The sequence below is a fragment of the Lissotriton helveticus genome, chromosome 2_2, assembly GCF_964261635.1.
Source record: "Lissotriton helveticus chromosome 2_2, aLisHel1.1, whole genome shotgun sequence".
Taxonomy (NCBI): domain Eukaryota; kingdom Metazoa; phylum Chordata; class Amphibia; order Caudata; family Salamandridae; genus Lissotriton; species Lissotriton helveticus.
In genome coordinates, this window is record NC_136060.1 from 378,726,380 (window position 1) to 378,744,732 (window position 18,353).

At 46.2% G+C, this 18,353-nt stretch overlaps 1 protein-coding gene across 10 annotated transcripts in view; it reads right to left on the reverse strand.

The window, feature by feature from the left end:
• Positions 1–18,353, reverse strand: part of RNF4 (ring finger protein 4) — a 405,745-nt gene that overhangs the window by 99,165 nt on the left and 288,227 nt on the right. For all 10 annotated transcript variants that reach the window (XM_078678584.1, XM_078678589.1, XM_078678580.1 and 7 more), the window contains one exon: positions 6,428–6,584. In XM_078678584.1, coding sequence (XP_078534710.1) covers positions 6,428–6,584 — 157 coding nt within the window. The remainder of the gene's footprint in view (positions 1–6,427; positions 6,585–18,353) is intronic.

The window sequence follows — 18,353 nt, forward strand, 5'->3', positions numbered from 1 at the left end:
TATGAACCGTCAGGTTTCTATACCGTAAAGAGAGGATTATTCATCGGTGATGTACATGGTTCAATCACACCCTAATACTCCAACTGTGTTAGAATATCACAAACGTGAGCTTTTGCCTCACGCCTGAATGGGGATTGCGGTAATGGCTGTGGCATAGATTGTAAAGGTATTTCATGAGCTGGTGAATCAATATCCCAACCCACCTGATTACAGTACTCCGCCAGGGCAAGGGCCGCTGCCCACCCAGCTGTAAAAGTGTTGGCATGCTCTTCAGGGGCGCAACACAAAAAACTCGGAAGTATGACGTCCTCCCCCTTACGCGTGGCCAACACAAAGGGTGGAAGCCAATCTGCCTCTGCTAACAAAATATTGTACAAGGATTTTAAATGTTCCCAAAACACCGCTTTGATCAGACGTGGTATATCAACTTCAATTTGGAAAATAATGTCAAAGCCTTCCCTGGGGGGAGAAGGGGGGGGGGGAGAAGGGGTTGGGGGGATGGGCGGTGGGTCAACCAGGGTATCTGCAGTCTCTACTGTAATGAATGCATCAGTTGCTGTCGCCTCCAGACAGGGACGCAGTGTCTCCCGCACTATGGTAACCTCCGCTGCGCTGTGGATCAGAGTCACTGCCAAAGTCCAATCCAGGAGTCGCACTTTCACCGTCTGAGGCATATCTCGCTGTTAAAGTGGCAACTTTTTTCTTCTGAAACAGGGGTCGAAAACAAGGTAAATCCTCCTGTTTGCCCTTGACTTCAAACTGTCCAGGCTGATCTCGTCCCTGTGGTGCAGGTTGACTTTTGCCACGATCCTGGCGCTCCCCTCCACTGACTTGAGAGTCTGATGTGTCCTGTGAAGAACGAGGAGAACACTGATCAGGAACCTGAAATCTATCAGGAGACTTAATTTTCTCATGGTCACGCAAGTCATAAGAATGCTCAGAAGACTTGGGTGTCAGTGAACCAGCACGCAGACCCTGCTTCTGTTGTTGATGCTCCTGTTTTTTTATTTTTGGAAAAGAACGGATGCTTTATCAGTCTGGGCCTTTTGTTGTATTTGATTTTGCGTAAAAGGCTTAACTCCCAGATTATCGCGGCCAATGTTTTTTTTATAAGCCTTTGCAATAATCTTTGGTAATTTGCATGGCTTGTCTGCATCAGGTACAGCCTCAAGTGGTTTCATACGTGAAAACTCACAGCATCACCCTTGACATTGGCAAGGATCATATCAACAACCACGTTGAACACCCCCACCAATCTCATTCCCAACACAACAGCCGCTTCGGCTCTGTGTTCACTTTGAACACGCTTAATCATGGAGGGAGTGCCCAAACACTTCGAATATAAAGCTGCAAACACCTTACCCCAGGTGTTAAAATCAGCTAACTCTGGAAGTAAGTCTTTAGGCAAACTAATAGTCAATATCCTGTGTTTCTCCACAGGAGAGATATTTGGAAAAACAGCCTCTAGTTGTCCACATTTTTCAGCAAGCCAATAAGGTAATTCATCCTAATTCTGTGGACGTTTGCCCAACACTGAATTAACCATAACGGGACTGATAGTTACACCACCAGTTCCAGCAAGTTACGCAGGACCGCCTGGTGGTCCCACCTGGAAGTTGCCCGTGACGTACTGTATAACAGCCCTATGTACGTGTATCAAAGACATATGCAATTCGCGAAGGTCTGCAATTACAACATTTAAATAATGTGGGTGTGGGGTATACCTAGCCAAAACGGGCTAAGTGGCCCCATCTATCGATAAAGGACCCAAACAGTCCAGCGATATTGTTGAGGAAGGGCGCCATTAAACCAAATTTGGTATTGCCAAGCTGTAAGCGGAACCTCAAGAGTCCTAGAAGGCTGGTAAGTGTGAGGAAGGACCGTGGCAGTATATAGATTAAACAAATCATGGTACAATTAGGCTCTGTTTTGGTGGTGCCGATCTAACTTTGGTAATAGCTATGGCTGAATGGTCCATTTTCTTGTGGAAACCAAGTTTCCTGCAGGATCCCAAAATGGTATTTTATTTCCGTTGTCAGTCCAAACGAGACTCCCTAACGTAGTGATACACGGCTCAGCGCGTATCACTACGCCAGGGAGTCTCGTTTGGAGGCTCAGCGTGTATCACTACCTAATGGCCTAATTGTACCATCGAAGTAGAGAATCAAATCGATATATACGGACGGCTAAATATCGAGACGTTGCGGGATCCACTATATTCATCATAACCGACCAAACTACAAGTGGACTTATCTAAAGGCATAGCTCATGTTTATTAGATACTAAAGAAGTCGTGGGACCCCTTGGTATAAAACTCAAATATCCTCCAACTGAGTCATAACTAGATGCGTCATACATGAATGTTATGTGAGGCCACATTATCAAGAGTGATTACAGTAATTATTGGAGCTATACAGAACTCCTGAGGAAGGCATTCGCCGAAACGCGTTGTTTGGATTGATTGGTTCTGTATAACTATCATTTGTGACTAATTGAAATTGTGCTGTATTATTTATCTAGTGGATGAAAGAACACATATGTAAATGATTGAAAATCCATTAACATTAATGAGATTATTAAAAGGCAAGATAATAAAACTGTATAAGAAAATTATTTTTAAAAAAAGAAAGGAAGAAAAATATATACAAAGAATAATAAAAAGAATATTTTTTGTTAGACTGTTTCTATGTTTTAATTAGAGGTGTTCAACTTATGGTTAGTTTTTAAATGTATGCACAAAACCTGGTGCTATGTTCTCTTTTCTAACAGTCATTCCCTGCTAGGGTTTATCCAATAAGGCAGGGGCCCGTAGCGTTTACTAAAATGAATACACAAGGCCTTACATTTAATTCTGTTGGCCACTAGCAGCCAATGCAAAGCGTTAATATGTGGTTTAGCAGATTCCCTGTTATGAGCCTGCATAAGGAGTCGTGCCGCACAATTTTGTACCATTTGTAGTTTTTTTATGGTCGAGCAAGGAGAATCAAGGTAGAGCACATTGACACAATCAAGCCTCGAGACAATCAGTGCTTGCACTAGCAGTTTCCTGGCATTAAAAGGCAGAAGGGGCAAAATCCTCCTAATTATTTTAAGAATGCCATAACAGGTGCCTGCTACCCTGGACGCCTGTGTCTTAACCTGTTCCATGCTCCCGTCGGCCGTTGGCCGACAAGAGCACTACCTGGCTGGTGCTGCGAACAACTGTAGGCCGTCGCAGCCCCGCCCGTTTCTTCGAATGTTCCGCACTGGCGCTGAACATTCGAAGCAGCAAAGGTGTTAAAGTTCAGGTTATGGTCTTTGGAGGATGGCATGGCCCCCAGACATTTAAGCCAGAGCGCGCCGATCTCCAAGTTGGTGGTCTTTCCTAGAAACATCAATTCTGTTTTAGCAGCATTCAGCTTTAGGAAAGAAGAGTCCATCCATGCCGAAACCTTTTCCAGACAATTAGCCAAAATGGACTTATTGTTGTCTAAAAGATTGAGGGACACACTAAGCTGAGTGTCGTCAGCGTACATAATGATCTTAACCTCAAAAGGCTCGACAATCTCTGCCAGAGGGCGCATGTAAACATTAAAAAGTGTGGGGCTCAGAGAAAAGCCCTGAGGCACCCAACGCTGCAACTGCATCCATTTAGAGGCGGCATTGTTCTCAAAGGCTAAAAAGGAGCGATCTGAAAGGAAGGACTCAAGCCATTTGAGTAGCATACCAGTCACCCCACTCTAAGTCTGGCTAACAATAATTGATGATTAACCGTGTTGAAGGCCCAGCTTAGGTCAAGTAAAATAATGGCAACGGACCCTCCGACATCCAGAATTTTCCTAGATTCTTCAATAACCGCTAGCAGGGCAGTTTCGGTACCTTGCTGGGGCCTAAAGCCCGTTTGGGAGGCATGTAGGCATTTATTCTCTTCCAAAATAGCAGAGAGAACGTAATTAACATACTTTTCGCTCATTTTGGCAATCCCAGGTAGTAGCGAGATTGGGCGATAATTAGCAAGGACTTCGGGATCCGAGGTAGGCTTCTTCAAAAGGGCTCTAACCATGGCCTGTTTCCATAGGGAAGGGACAGTCCCAGAGGAGAAAGAGCTGTTGACCAGATCGAGAATAACAGGGGCAACTGAATCAAATACCAGATTAAGAACGAGGGGGGTGGGGGTGCCACATCACAGGGGGAGCCAGATGTCAAACGATCTAAGTGCATTTTTAAGATTTCCATATCCATAGGTGGAATGGATTCAATAGAGGGATTTAAGAGTAGGGATTGGTCCTTGGTCAAGGGGGGATATGCCACGCCTGCCGAGGCAGAAAGAGGGGGGGGGGGGGGCGCCAAATTAATATCATGGATTTTCCTATAGAAAAAGTGAGCCAGTTTATTGCGAAGTCCTGGGGCATCTTCAGGGGGCAAAGAGGGCTCAGGAGGTTGCAAGAGTGATTTGGTTATTTTAAAAATGGCACGCTTTGAATTGGAGGATAAATGAATTTTCTTTTCGTAAAAATCATATTGGGCCGTTCTAATTTCTGCCTTATAAGCCTTAACGGAGTCTCTATATTTAATTTTCTCAGGGAACTTACATAGCTGTTTCAGCTCCCTAAGTTTAGGGGAGTACCATGCAGCACCTTGTCCAACTTTAACTAGTTTACCAGTTTTTAGGGATTAGATTATCTAATGGCGTCTCAAGCCAATGATTGACTTTAATATGATCAGATTCATTTATCTAGCACAGGTCTCATACTATCACGTGTGGAAGCACATGTGTCAAAGAGTTTAGACCAATTCCGGTTCCAGGATTTTCCCCTTTCCCTTGGCTGCCAACCCTCCTGTAGTGTCTAAACAAAAGGGACCATATAATAGTCTGACCAAGGCAGTGGAATGGGTTTTTCCACTACAAGGCTATTAATATTGGAGAAGAGCGGGTCCAGAGGGTGTCCTTTTTGATGGGTGGATCCAGATACTTTTTGCTTCAAGGCCAGTGCATCCAGATTATCAGTTAGAGCCTCAGAATCAGAGGAAGAGGCCTGATCAAAATGGATATTTAGGTCGCCTAAAACAGAAAAGTTAGAGATGGAGCTCACAGATTTGGCTATAATATCTGGGAGCTCCCTACTGAAATGGCCAATAGCACCTGGCGGCCGATAAATAAGAACACCAGAAAAGGTACATGACGGGGAAAAGCCAAGCACAAAGAAACAGCTCTCACAGTCAGGGATCAGACTGGCTGTGATTTGACATTTAAAATTATCTTTATATATGAAAGCTAGCCCACCACCTCGACTTAATACACGATCTTGTCTCTGGATTCAGTATTCCGGGGGGGAGGGTTTGAAGTACCGCTGGGTCTGCAGGACTGGAGAGCCAAGTTTCCGTAAGAAACAAGGCGTCATAACCTGGAGGGCAATATATTAAAGCACCCAAGTTTCAATGCAAAAGAAATTGCTTCACAGGCCAGAATGGGAAGCTCACAGATATTACATGTAAAACTGTTTAAATACTATGGCAGTTCCAACTCCCTGCTTCCCAATCCTGTCCAACCTCATTATCTAGTAGTAAGATTGCAGAGCCACAACGACATTCAGAATGGAATCTCATGTAACTATGTCTGTCAGAAACACTGCATCAGATGCATGGTCAACTACAAAGTTAAAAAAGAACATGTTGTTGGTTGCGTGGTAGCAACTAAACATGGATACAAAAAAAGCAAAGCTTAGTTTCAGTCTTATAACTATGAATGTGGACATCTTTCTCCCTTCAGCAGAGTATACACTAACTACTCCTTGGTCCCTTGCAGAAAGACATCCAGCACATTAAGGGAGAAGTTATAGAATGTACATAAATGTGTGCCCCTTATTAAATTTAAGGATGAACAGCATGTATCCAAACATCCCGCTTGCAGAGCTCTTAGCCAATCTGCTGAATAAACCTTAACATCTGACCTCCCCCTACAGCCCCCCACCCCTCCCCCCAAAGGACTAGGTGCTTGACCCCGTTTAGACGCAATTGCGGATGGGCTTGCCTTAGGCATGTATACTCAGTTGAGTAATAGATAGCTCGAATACTAGACAGCAAGGCGAATTTTGTGTAAGGCACAACGTTTGTTCAGTTGATGAGAAACGCAGATCATGAAAGCTGGTTTTAGTGATTTCAGTATATTCACCTTGTGTGTCTCAAATACCCATTTGGACATGCCAGGATGAAGGTGAATATATTTCACAGGCAACCAAATTGCAAGCAATCAATTAAAAAAAACAAAAAAAGGAGAAAGGATGTAGAGAAAACCTTGAAAATACAGATACCAGTTTGTCTCAAGAGAACAAACTACTCAGTTTTGATGAATGAAGAAGTCAGATAAGTGAGAACTTGGAGTAAAAAATGCATGCATGACTAGTATACAATATTACACTATTTGCAACAAAGCAAGTAAACCTCTTACCTGGGACCTGCTGTTCCATTCTCTAGGGTATTTAAGTATGCGGAAACAGTACTAGCTACACACACGTCCCCTTCAGAGTCTTCATCACCACTACTTAACACATAGCTGTCAGGATGCCCTCGAGTTGTTCGATTTCTCCTCCTTCTGCTACGCCTTTCTAAATAATTAAGCAAAATACACTTGTATTTTCGTCTTTCATAAAGTGCAATTTTGTTATGTATCTATAACCTTTTACATACTGCCTAACACATGGTTTGCCTACTCTGAATGGTAGCAGATTAAAACATTGTTTAAGAAAAGAACCTGTCTACCAGTGAGACCTAAAAATAATAAAGCAACACAGAATTAAAAAAAATACTGTGATTCTACTTTCATTCATACGACCTGTTCTAATAGATGACAAATTAAATTTGTTTTGGTACATATTCGGTGATCTGCATTAACTGGAGTAAATCTTTTACATACCCATTAACATACTGGCCCTCGCTGGGAGATTGGGGCAGCCCCCTGAAATGGGAACTGATGAGGTATTGTGTGCCAAGAGTCCAGTGGAACCCCAAAGGTAGGCAGAGGTAAAAGTAGATAGCCCCTTACTGTCTATTTGTGGTAGTGTGGGGGAGCATAGAGGCTTTATCAGAGGGTAGTGTTAAGCATTTGTTGTACACACTCAGGAAGGAAATGAGGTCACACACTCAAACTGAACTCAGACCATTTTGTATAAAAAGTATTATTTAGTTATTTTATTTCTTAGAACCAAGCCAAGCCTAGTGCAGGTAAGTGAAATAATACTTTGCAAAATCTTATGCAATGATGTACAGTTGAATACAGGCTCAAATGCAGTTGGTTGCATTACAGGTAAGCCAACAGTTCGAAATTACTTTTCAGTTACTTTACAGATTACTGTGTATGTTATTTTTTAGAGGTTTTTAGGGGTTGATGCTTGGAGTTCTGTATGGGGGCCCTTTCCTCCCTAGGGATGACACGGGGGGTGGAGGGGTATCATCCTCCACCACATCTCTTTCCTCCTCGGACTGGTCATCAACATTCTCAGAGGGGTGGTCCTTGGCATACTCAGCCAGGAGCTCCTGGAGCCCTTGTTTGGTTGGATGCAGGCCCATTGGTATAGTTTTAAGTTTGCATAAGGACCTCAATTCCTTTAAAGACACTTGTAAGTAAGGTGTGAGGTCGAGCTCCTCAACCATGTTATTACCTTCACTAGTAGCTGGGTTCTTTTTGAGACATTCTAACCAGACAGTTCTAACACTCTACCCTCAACTACAGTGACTTATTCCTCTAAAATTTTAAGGTGACTTAAGCAAGGCCCTGACAAGACTTAGTATTTTGGAGAAAAACAATTTAGGAGAATCAGAATTCTAAAGCCAATTTAAGAGTTCTGTCGTGTGATCAGATGGTAACCAAGTAGTCCAACAAATGCGAGTAGGTTTCCCACCGCTGATCCACCAATGTAAGAAAGTGGCTCTGTATATAATGCACCAAAGTAAGGTTCAGTGTGCACGGAGTCCACAGTCCCAAGAGGTATGGCAGAGGCTAAAGTTCTATATAACCTTATTCTCTAAAGTGGTAGCTTGGGGGCGTGGCCAAGATGGCAGAGTGAGCGGACGCATTGCTCTGGTGCTCCCGCCGATGGCCCGATTTAGCATCGGCTATCTGACCGCGATAGCTACGATCGGCCTCTATTTGATCGCGGGGCTTGTCCAGTGCCCGGTGCAAATGATCGAGGAGCACAGTGGCCTTTGCAGGGCCGATTGGACTCGGGTGACAGGCCGGTCATCACTGCGGCCGGCAGGGGCTCTGTGAGGCCTGCTGCCGGGACGGGGTGGAGAGGAGCTAGTCGCGCCGCCCCCGCACTGCCAGGCCGAGGTGCCCGGAAACCAGGGGAAAGAGCGGCGGAACAGACGGTGGAGACCCCGGTGGGGACATACTGGTGCTTCCCCTGCAGAGTTGGAGGCGGCGACGCTGGGTCGGAGCTGGGCCGGGCCGCCATATTGTGAGGAGCCCCGCGGTGCCGGTCTGGTCCGTTGGCGGGGGCGGCCTGTGAAGTAGCTAGCGGCCCTTGGAGATACACGGGGAGCCGGGGGAGACATCGAGGCAGTCTCCCCTCGTCGCCAAACGGACTGCGTAGCCTGGGAGTCCCTTGGTAGCGGTGCTGGGCGACTGCCTAGGGCAGGAGGGAGGCCGCCATTTTGGAGCAGGTCGGCTGTGCCCGACGGGGAGACCACGGACTGTACCGGTGAGCAATGCAGCTGAGGCTTGGGTGGCTCACTTCCCCGCTGGACAGTGGAGAGGTGTGCGGCACTCCGACGGAAGAGGGAGCAGGAAAGTTCGCCCGTCCAGGCTGTGCTGAGGAGCAGAGGGGCTGCTGCAGAGGTCACCGGGGGGAGTGAGTGCCGGGCCTGTTGGCGCCCATCTGAAGGAGGGACGGCTTCAAGTCCGCCACGGGGCCTTAATTGCATCCGGCTTGGAAGCGACAGGGAGGTACCTAGGCCGTGGAAACAGCTGTGGGATCCTGGTGTGATCTCGCCTGGAGCGAGGTGCCTATTCCCCCTCACTTGGACTCAGCGGGATCCAGCGGTGCAGCGAGGAGCCTGAGTGGCAGGAGGTCTATGGGGTAGTGGCCTGCAGAGACACTGCTGGTGGAGCAGTGGGTGCCGCCATTGGCGATGGGGGGGGGCGGCGCAGTTACGAGACGGCCGGAGAGCAACGGACATTTGGGGCCTTGGTGAATCATCACACCCGCGGGGCCAGGAAGACAGACGAGGTCCGTGGGCTAGGAAATGCCTGCGTCGTGACTTGTGGCCACACAGGGGACACGGAGTTGGATGTCCGGCATCGGAGCCCTCCCTCAGTGACAGACTGATCTATTCGACCTTGGCGCTCCACGAGAGGCGAGGCCCGGTGGAGACGCGGTGAGGGGGCGGGGGAGCAGTCATCTTGCGAGAAGATCACCGCCCCGGATGATTGAGGACACTGGCGTGGACCCGGGGATTTTGTCGGTGAGTGGGGTGCCCTATTACACATTGCCAGGGGAGAGGAGGATTGTCCACGGAATATGGACTGCCCCGATGAACTGCAGGGGTGAAGGGGGCGAGGAGTGTTGGGCCACGGGGAGCACGCATCTGGGTCAGGGGATAGCCTTGCGACCTGCCGGACAGTGAGGGGAGCACAGTGTGTGCTGGACGACGGAGGGGCCTGGTGTATCCCGCCTGTCGGACTCGGCCACAAGTGGTGAGACGGCATGGGACCCAGCCTGGGACGGGAGGCTGCCGGATGAGGTGAAGAGCTGCTTTGCGGAGGTTCCCGCTGGGCCTGCTGCCTCGGGGAGTGTAGCGGTCATTGGCGTCAGGCGTGGCGGATCCACACCGGTTCAAGGCTGAAGCGCCCGGAGCCCTAGGCAGATTCAGAATATATATATATATATATATATATATATATATATATATATATATATATATATATATATATATATATATTACCTACTGGCGGTCGCCAGTAGGTATATATAGATGTGATTTTTTCTCTATGGGTTTTTTGAAAATTCTATGTCTAATAACTTTGGCGTTTGTGGACGGAATTGGCTGAAATTTTCAGGAAAATGGCACATTTTGTTTCTGAGCAGCCCCTGAAAATTGGGGGGGGGGGGGGTTCGTCCAGGGGGGGGTCGAGAAAAAAGGGGGGTCCCAAAACGTGTTTTTAACATTGAGTTTTCCATAGGGCAGTTGGCCTCACTTTTAGCCCGAACGGCTGAATGGATTTGCACGAAACTTGGCAAAATTGTAGGGACTGGTAGCCCGATGTGCCTTTGCTAGGTCTCAATATATGTGCTTCAGTGGATTTTGAGAAATTAACGTTCAAAAAAAGATATATATCTGTAACAGCGCACCGCTTCGCGTACTTTTCGCGTTACGGAGCTTTGCGAAGCGAAGCTGATTGGCTCTCCGGTGTCTGTAAACATTCCAAACAGTACGTAGCGGCCGCCATCTTGTCTCTCGGTAGGATCGAGAGACAAGAGGAGGCCAAAGCGAAGGGGCAAATGACCATAAGGGGGCATAGTAGATCCTCGCTGACCCCCTAGGTTTGATGTGGAGGTTTAAAAAGGGCCCCGCGGGGCAAAAAAAAAATATAATAATAATAAAACGGCTGAATGGATTTGCACGAAACTTGGTAAAATATTAGGGACTGGTAGCCCGATGTGCCTTTGCTAGGTCTCAATATATGTGCTTCAGTGCATTTTGAGAAATTAACGTTCAAAAACAAGATATATATCTGTAACAGCGCTCCGCTTCGCGGAGATAAAATTATATCTGTATTACCTAGCTGTTGCTAACACCAGTTAGCGACGGCTAGTAGGAGATAGCGACCATCTTGGGCCCCACTTTGCATGTGAGTGATATTTATCACTAATGACATGCAAAGTGGGCATGCCAAGATGTTAGCGACTGGAAACAGTCGCTAACATCGCTATCTCCTATTATCAACTTTTGGAAATATTCGAGATAAGCGCGAATATCTCCAAAAAGTAACAGCTGCCCTGAGCAGTTCTTAGCCATGTTATGCAATGGGAGGTGGATAACATGGCTAAGAGCATTAGCTCGGTAATGCATGAATATCGCTGAGTTTTCAGCGATATTAATGCATTGCGGTCGTTTTTTATCGTATTTGCGATAAACCTTGATAATAGCAAGGTTTATCTGCGATAATTTCTGACGGTAAAAAAATCTTTGCAATGAATCGTTAGGGATAAATATCGCTTAACTTTGGTAATATGCCCCAACGTCTTAACGTGCGATTCGAAGGAAATCAGGAAGTGTTGAAAAACATTGTCTGCGCCATCTTGTCTTTTTTCAAATGCCACACTTTTGTCGTGCACGGCAGCCATTTTAGATGCCTTGACCAGACCCACTCTGTGCACGCTGTCGATCCTTAGCATGGCTCCCCACCCTCGCAAGCATCTCACCCAGGCAGTGGTCACCCCCGCTCTCTGTCTTATGCATGGGTAATAAACCTCCCCCCATCTGCGCTGCTCTTCCCTGAGAATCACACCCTGTGCCCGCCCGACACCTCCCTTTCGCCCTATTCACTACCGCACCCTCTGACACTCCTTTTCCTCTGTGTCCGATTGTCCAGGCCGGTCCTAGGCTATCAGCTAGCCCTGCAGATGTAGTTTATGGCCACAGCTGTAAAGAATCACCCCTCTTCAAAGGAGTTATAGTAGATCAAGGCCCACACTCGATGAGATCCGTCACAGCAGAAGCGTTGCTATTATCTGAAAACCATCCTGTATTGTGATTGGGGAGGGGACCGAGCGTGAAGCGGAAGATTCCAGGGATGACTCTTTGTACATCAAAGTTTTTACAATTATGTGTCACATTAAAAATATATAGCACTCCGACAAAGTAGTAAGATTATAAAACTTTAATAATTTATAAATATATACAAGAAAACAAAAATAGTAATAACATATAAACATTTTTAGGGAAAAACAACGAAGTAGCGGTCGGCTGTGCGAATAGTCCCAATGCAGCACAACGTCCAGATTTCCGGCGTGGGGCGTCGCGGGGGGTGGGTCATCAGTAGCAAACTGTTGTGCGAATAGTTCCAAGGCAGCAGAACGCGCCGAAATCTAGATGACACGAAAGTGATGTCTAGTAAGTTGCCACCCAGCAAATAACGGCGTGGGACGTCGCGGGGGGTGGGTCATCAGTAGCAAACTGTTGTGCGAATAGTTCCAAGGCAGCAGAACGATGGCACCAAGGTGATGTCCAGTAAGTTGCCGCACTGGTTTTGGTATCCTACAATGCTGCTCCGAATAACGGCGTGGGGCGCCCCGGGGGAGGCGGCGTGAACGGGCCTCTCCAGGTGGAGTGTCATCTGTTGTAGTGGGGCGCCCCTTTACCGTTTCAGTTGCCATTCCGTCCGTTTTTGGTCCACTGTGTCAAAAGCCGCAATTCAGCTGAGTTGCGCCCACTCTTGCGGTGCAGCGATAGGCGGCTGTCACAGGACTCTCAAAATGGCGGCAGGCTCTTTCCTTTTTGGGCCTGGTCCACTGAAATGGCCCTGGGACACCTTGGAAATCGGACGCTTGTCTGCTAGGTCTTGGACCCCATTCTCGAAAGCGTCCCCTCCGCCTTGAGAATTCATCAAAAGTTTTGGGGGCCCCGACTCCTGCAGGCTTCTGGTGGGGAGCGGCTGCCATGATTGCTCGCGGAATGACCACGACGGAGCTACGAGATGGTGGTGCTCTCATGCTGACGCCAGTTTAGTCTGAAACATCCAGAAACAAGGTGGGGCTTTCATCGTTTGGGAAAAAAAAAAAGTTTTCATCCAATGAAAAGTGTTGTTTTTAGGTCATATGATCAAGCCTTCCATCATTAGGAAACCAAAAGTAAAATGAACCAATGAAAAGTTTTATAAACAAGTCACATGACCTGTTATGCGGCATAGGGTATAAAATGCGGAGAAAATACGTTGGCACGTGAGGCGGCGTCAGTAGCGGACCGATGTGCGAATAGGCCGAAGGCAATACAACGCGCCAAGATCCGGATGGCACCGAGGTGGTGTCCAGCAAGTTGCAGCACTGGTGTGGCCATCCTACAATGCTGAAAGTCGGCGTGGGGCGCCCCGTTGGCCTGTGAGTTTGCGTCAGTAGCGGACCGATGTGCGAATAGGCCGAAGGCAGCACAACGCGCCAAGATCCGGATGGCACCGAGGTGGTGTCTAGTAAGTTGTCGCACTTCTGTGGCCATCCTACAATGTTGAAAGTCGGCGTGGGGCGCCCCGTTGGCCTGTGAGATGGCGTCAGTAGCGGACCGATGTGCGAATGGGGCCAAAGGCAGCGCAACAATATTTTCTGACTGACACCACAAGGCGCTGAGATGCCAAGATCCGGATGGCACTGAGGTGATGTCTAAGTTGCGGACTGATGTGCGAATGGGGCCAAAGGCAGCGTAACAATATTTTTTGTATGGAAGATACCACTAGGCGTTGAGATGCCAAGATTCGGATGGCACCGAGGTGATGTCTAGCAAGTTGCTGTACTGGTGTGGTCATCCTACAATGCTGAAACTCGGCGTGGGTCGCCCCATTAGCCTGTGAGATGGCGTCAGTAGCGGACCGATGTGCGAATAGGCCGAAGGCAGCACAACGCGCCAAGATCCGGATGTCACCGTGGTGGTTTCATAGTTGAGAGGCACTTCATCTGCAGTGGGGCGCCGAGATCCGGATGGCACAGAGGTGATGTCTAGCAAGTTGCTGTACTGGTGTGGTCATTCTACAATGCTGAAAGTCGGCGTGGGGCGCCCCATTAGCCTGTGAGATGGCGTCAGTAGCGGACTGATGTGCGAATGGGGCCAAAGGCAGCGCAACAATATTTTCTGAAGAGAAGACACCAAAAGGTCCTGAGATTCCAAGATCCGGATGGCACCGAGGTGGTGTCTAGCAAGCTATGCAGTTGAGTTGTGTGCGCACTTGCGGCGAATAGGTCGAAGGCAGCATAACAATGTTTTTTGAATAGAAGACACCACAAGGCGTTGAGATTCGGTTACCACCGAGGTGATGTCTAGCAAGTTGCCGCACTGGTGTGGCCATCCTACAATACTGCTCCGAATAACGGCGTGGGGTGCCCGAAGGGGGGGGGGAGCCGGCGTGAATGGGCCTTCCTAGGTGGAGGCTCGTCTGCTGTAGTAGGGGGCCCCTTTACCGTTTCAGTTGCCATTCAGCTGAGTTTCGGCTGCTCTTGATGCTACAGCGACAGGCAGCTGCAAGAGGACTCTCAAAATGGCGGCCTGTTCTTTGGATTTGGGCCTGGTCCACTAAAATGGCCCTGGGACACCTTAGAACTCGGACGCTCGATTTTTTTTCCCTTTCCTGTACATGCAAAAAAAGGTAAATGCTTGGTACGTTACACGCTTCATCTGCCACGATGAACTCTCCAGAGGAACCGAAAAAAAATATAGTTGTGGTAACTATACCATGCATCGTCATATGGAGAGGTGGCACCAATTAATTATAGTGCTGCATAAAAGAGAGATTTGGAGGAGAACCCCTGACCTGCTAGTACATTCATCAAAGAAGTGGCACTGAGAGCTTCAGAGGCAAGGGAAACGGTCCCAAATATTTAGAAGAACTTTGGAAAGATTAAAATGACATGTTTAGATTGTGGCAAATTAATTTCATGTGGACAGATGAATGTTACTCTAATAAATACAGCATATAAACATCATCATAGTCGATGGTTGGTAGAGACATTTTGACTATATCCTGGACCTGCCCGTCCTCGCCCAAAATGGCGCCGGAATAAATGGGACTCGTAACTCCTTGTTGTGTACTGGTTGCAGAACCTTGAAATCACGAGATACGTATGCAGTTTTGAAGCACATGGCGGGCGGGGACGAGAATTGATTGACTATTTCGACATCCCTATTGATATTAAGTTCTGATGTGTTATTGATTACTGTACTGTTGAAAGTTCGAATTAACGTCACCCATGGTACTTGCCCGCAAATGTATATCTAGATAATTTTATTGTAACTGGCCCTGTCGTATTTTAATTATAAAATGTACGTCCACCGATTCCGTAACTGTTAGACACCTTAGTTCTTGCAACCTAATGGCCCGCCCGTTACGTTCCTCTACAGTGTAAATGTCTATTCATCATATACGATTACAGTTTGCTCTGTGGCAGGCCCACGTGGTTATAGGCTCGTATTTGTATAATGAAATTTTCACAATAAAGGTTTTTAAAAGAAAACATGGTAGTAGTATATACATTGGTAAAGTTTTTAATAATAGTGACTGTTTTAGAATCATTAAAAGGCAAGTGAAATAAAGCAGACCAATTACATGAAGGGTAAAAGGTATAATACGAAGGAACGCAGTAAAGATAAATGGTCAAGGGCTGTTGTGTTTTCTATTCCTGCAACATAAAGTGATCGATAAGAATCTCATATTCAGGCGTATCGGCGACTAAGACAGCAGGTCGACCCTCTTTTGCTCAACGGCTCCGTCATGGGACGAAGAAACGCTCTTTTTCTCGAAAAAAGAATATATTTAACTTGCAGGACAGTTGTAAAATTTCCGGGAAAGTACATTAGCCTGGAACATTATAACATATATTTAAGAAAAAATAATGTTCGGAAGTAATGAAAAGCGTAATTTTTAGGTCATATGACCAAGCCTTTCATCATTACAATAAGAAAAGTAAAATGAACCAATGAAAAGTTTTATTAACAAGTCACATGACTTGTTATGCTTACGTTACGCGCTGCGCGCCCCGGATGACTTCCGGATGCGCTAACGCGGCGCGTCATATGACGCATTACGCGACAACGCAGGTCCAGAATATAGTCAAAATGTCTCCACCAACCAGCGGTCGGAACACAACTCCTTTCAGCAGGCTAAATAGTTCTGTTAAATGACAACAGAAGGGACAGGCAACAAGAACCATCAGTCAAAGAGGGGAGGGCTAGTTCTTCTCTACCGGGTTACATTGGGGCGCTACCGGAACTGATCGAATTGGTAGTCTACAGTGTTTCTGGATGTTTCAGACTGAAGCTGGGGTTAGCATGAGAGCAGCACCATTTCGTAGCTCCGTCGTGGTCATTCCGCAACCAATCATGGCAGCCGTTCTTTATCGTTATTTTGGGCGGGGTGGGTGGTGGAGCCGAGCTGTTTTGCAGCCATCATTGTGTGGAGTTCAGTTCATCTCACTAGTTTTGTATTTGTCATGAGGGGTTGTTCCTAATGTTTCTATTTTAGCGAGGTCAAAAAGAGATCCCATTAGTGGCCTACTGATTTTGCTCGATTCCTTTTCTTTTTTTTTTTACACGATTTTTCGTTATCTGCAAAGACTAAACAGAGTATTGCGACTCTGTGTTTGTTTGTAAATAGAGAATGAACCAAAGAGAACTAATTCTAAAACAGTAAATACTTGGATAACAATCAATCAAATGGAGAGAGAGAAGCAGGCACGACGGATTGCAACGGGGGCAAAGGCCTGCGTTAACTACCTTTCACTATCTGCAAAGAGAGAGTACTCCTAATAGAAATGAGGGGGGGGGGCACCATTCAAAGCAGATCAGTGTGCATAAACACGAAAATGTTTTCACTTACCACGTACTTGACATTCGACAGCTTATGATATTTGCTATTAAAAAACCATTGAAATTCACTGAAAAAACCATAGGTTATAGACCATATATAGTTAGGAATTAGCATTTACAAAACCTTATTTTACTCACACAAAACCATTGAAATTCCATATATAGTTAGTTGCACTAACTATATATTGCGCACCCGCAATCCACTGCTGATCATGTCACATATTACATCATTCATGACATGGTCAGTGACATCACTGATGACATCACTGATGACATCACTGATGACATCTCATTTGACATCATTCTTGTGCTAATACGATAAACCTCTTCAGACTCTAATATAACCTTAGATACACTCAGTGTATACAGACACTCACACACTGCCACTCATCCATGGAGTTACTCACACACCCAGTCAGTCATGCAAAGAAACAATCTCACCTCCATTTCTTCAACTATACAGTTAAACACACCTTACTTATTGAAACATATACTAACACATATTTACTCTCTTATACAATCCCTGATACAAGTTCACAATGATCGATACAACCACTCACTCATTCAGTGGCTCTCATGCACAGTTATTTATATATGCCAACTCTCACATGTACTGTGTTTTACATATGTACTTACTATGACATGTAGCATTGAGATATCCATTCACTCATCAATACACTCATGCACACAGTCAACTGCCCATGTAGCTGTTTCCACATGCACTCTTGAACTCATACACCTAGTGAATAAACTGCTCACACATCTATGCATAGAGTCACACACCTTCCAGCCACCCCCACACAAACTCAATCTCCCATAGAAATACTTGGGCAACCAATTAATAACACATATAGCCTCTCGTATAGCTAATGATCAACACATGCAGCAGTTTACAGAACAACAGACATAATGATGCACAAATTAAGACAGTTTAGTTACTAACCCATGCATTCAGTGAGACACATTTAATCACTCACTCATACAGTCAGTCACGCACCTACTAAATCCTTCATCCAGACACTTATACATCCACTCATTCTTCAATATGTAAGACATATTTTAACTTTACAGAAACATACAGTCACTGGATGTTGTCATCAGTGATGTCATCAGTGATGTCATCAGTGATGTCACTGACCATGTCATGAATGATGTAATATGTGACATGATCAGCAGTGGATTGCGGGTGCGCAATATATAGTTAGTGCAACTAACTATATATGGAATTTCAATGGTTTTGTGTGAGTAAAATAAGGTTTTTTAAATGCTAATTCCTAACTATATATGGTCTATAACCTATGGTTTTTTCTGTGGATATATATATATATTGAGGGCCACAGAAACCCTACGTGAGGGAGCAGATGAGGGAAAGACAATGGCCCTCATCATGCTTGATCTCAGTGCCGCTTTTGACACTGTAGCACACTCCATCTTGCTACAGTGTCTAAACAAAGCGGGAGTCACCAATAAGGCACTGGGATGGCTGAAGGCTTTTTTGCTTAACAGAAGCTTTCAAGTCCAAAGGGGGAGTTTTCTCTCCGATAGGGTGAGGCTTGAGCAGGGGGTTCCTCAGGGCTCTGCCCTGAGTCCCACCCTGTTTAATCTATATATGGCCCCACTGGCAGAGGTAGTGCAGTCGTTCGGCGTGGAGCTTGTCTCCTACGCCGACGACACGCAACTTCTCATATCTCTGACCCAAGCTCCTTCTAAGGAAGCTGATAACTTCAATGCCTGCATGACCAAACTTGCCACATGGATGAACGACCACTGTCTGAAACTTAACGGGACTAAGACAGAGGTCCTCATCA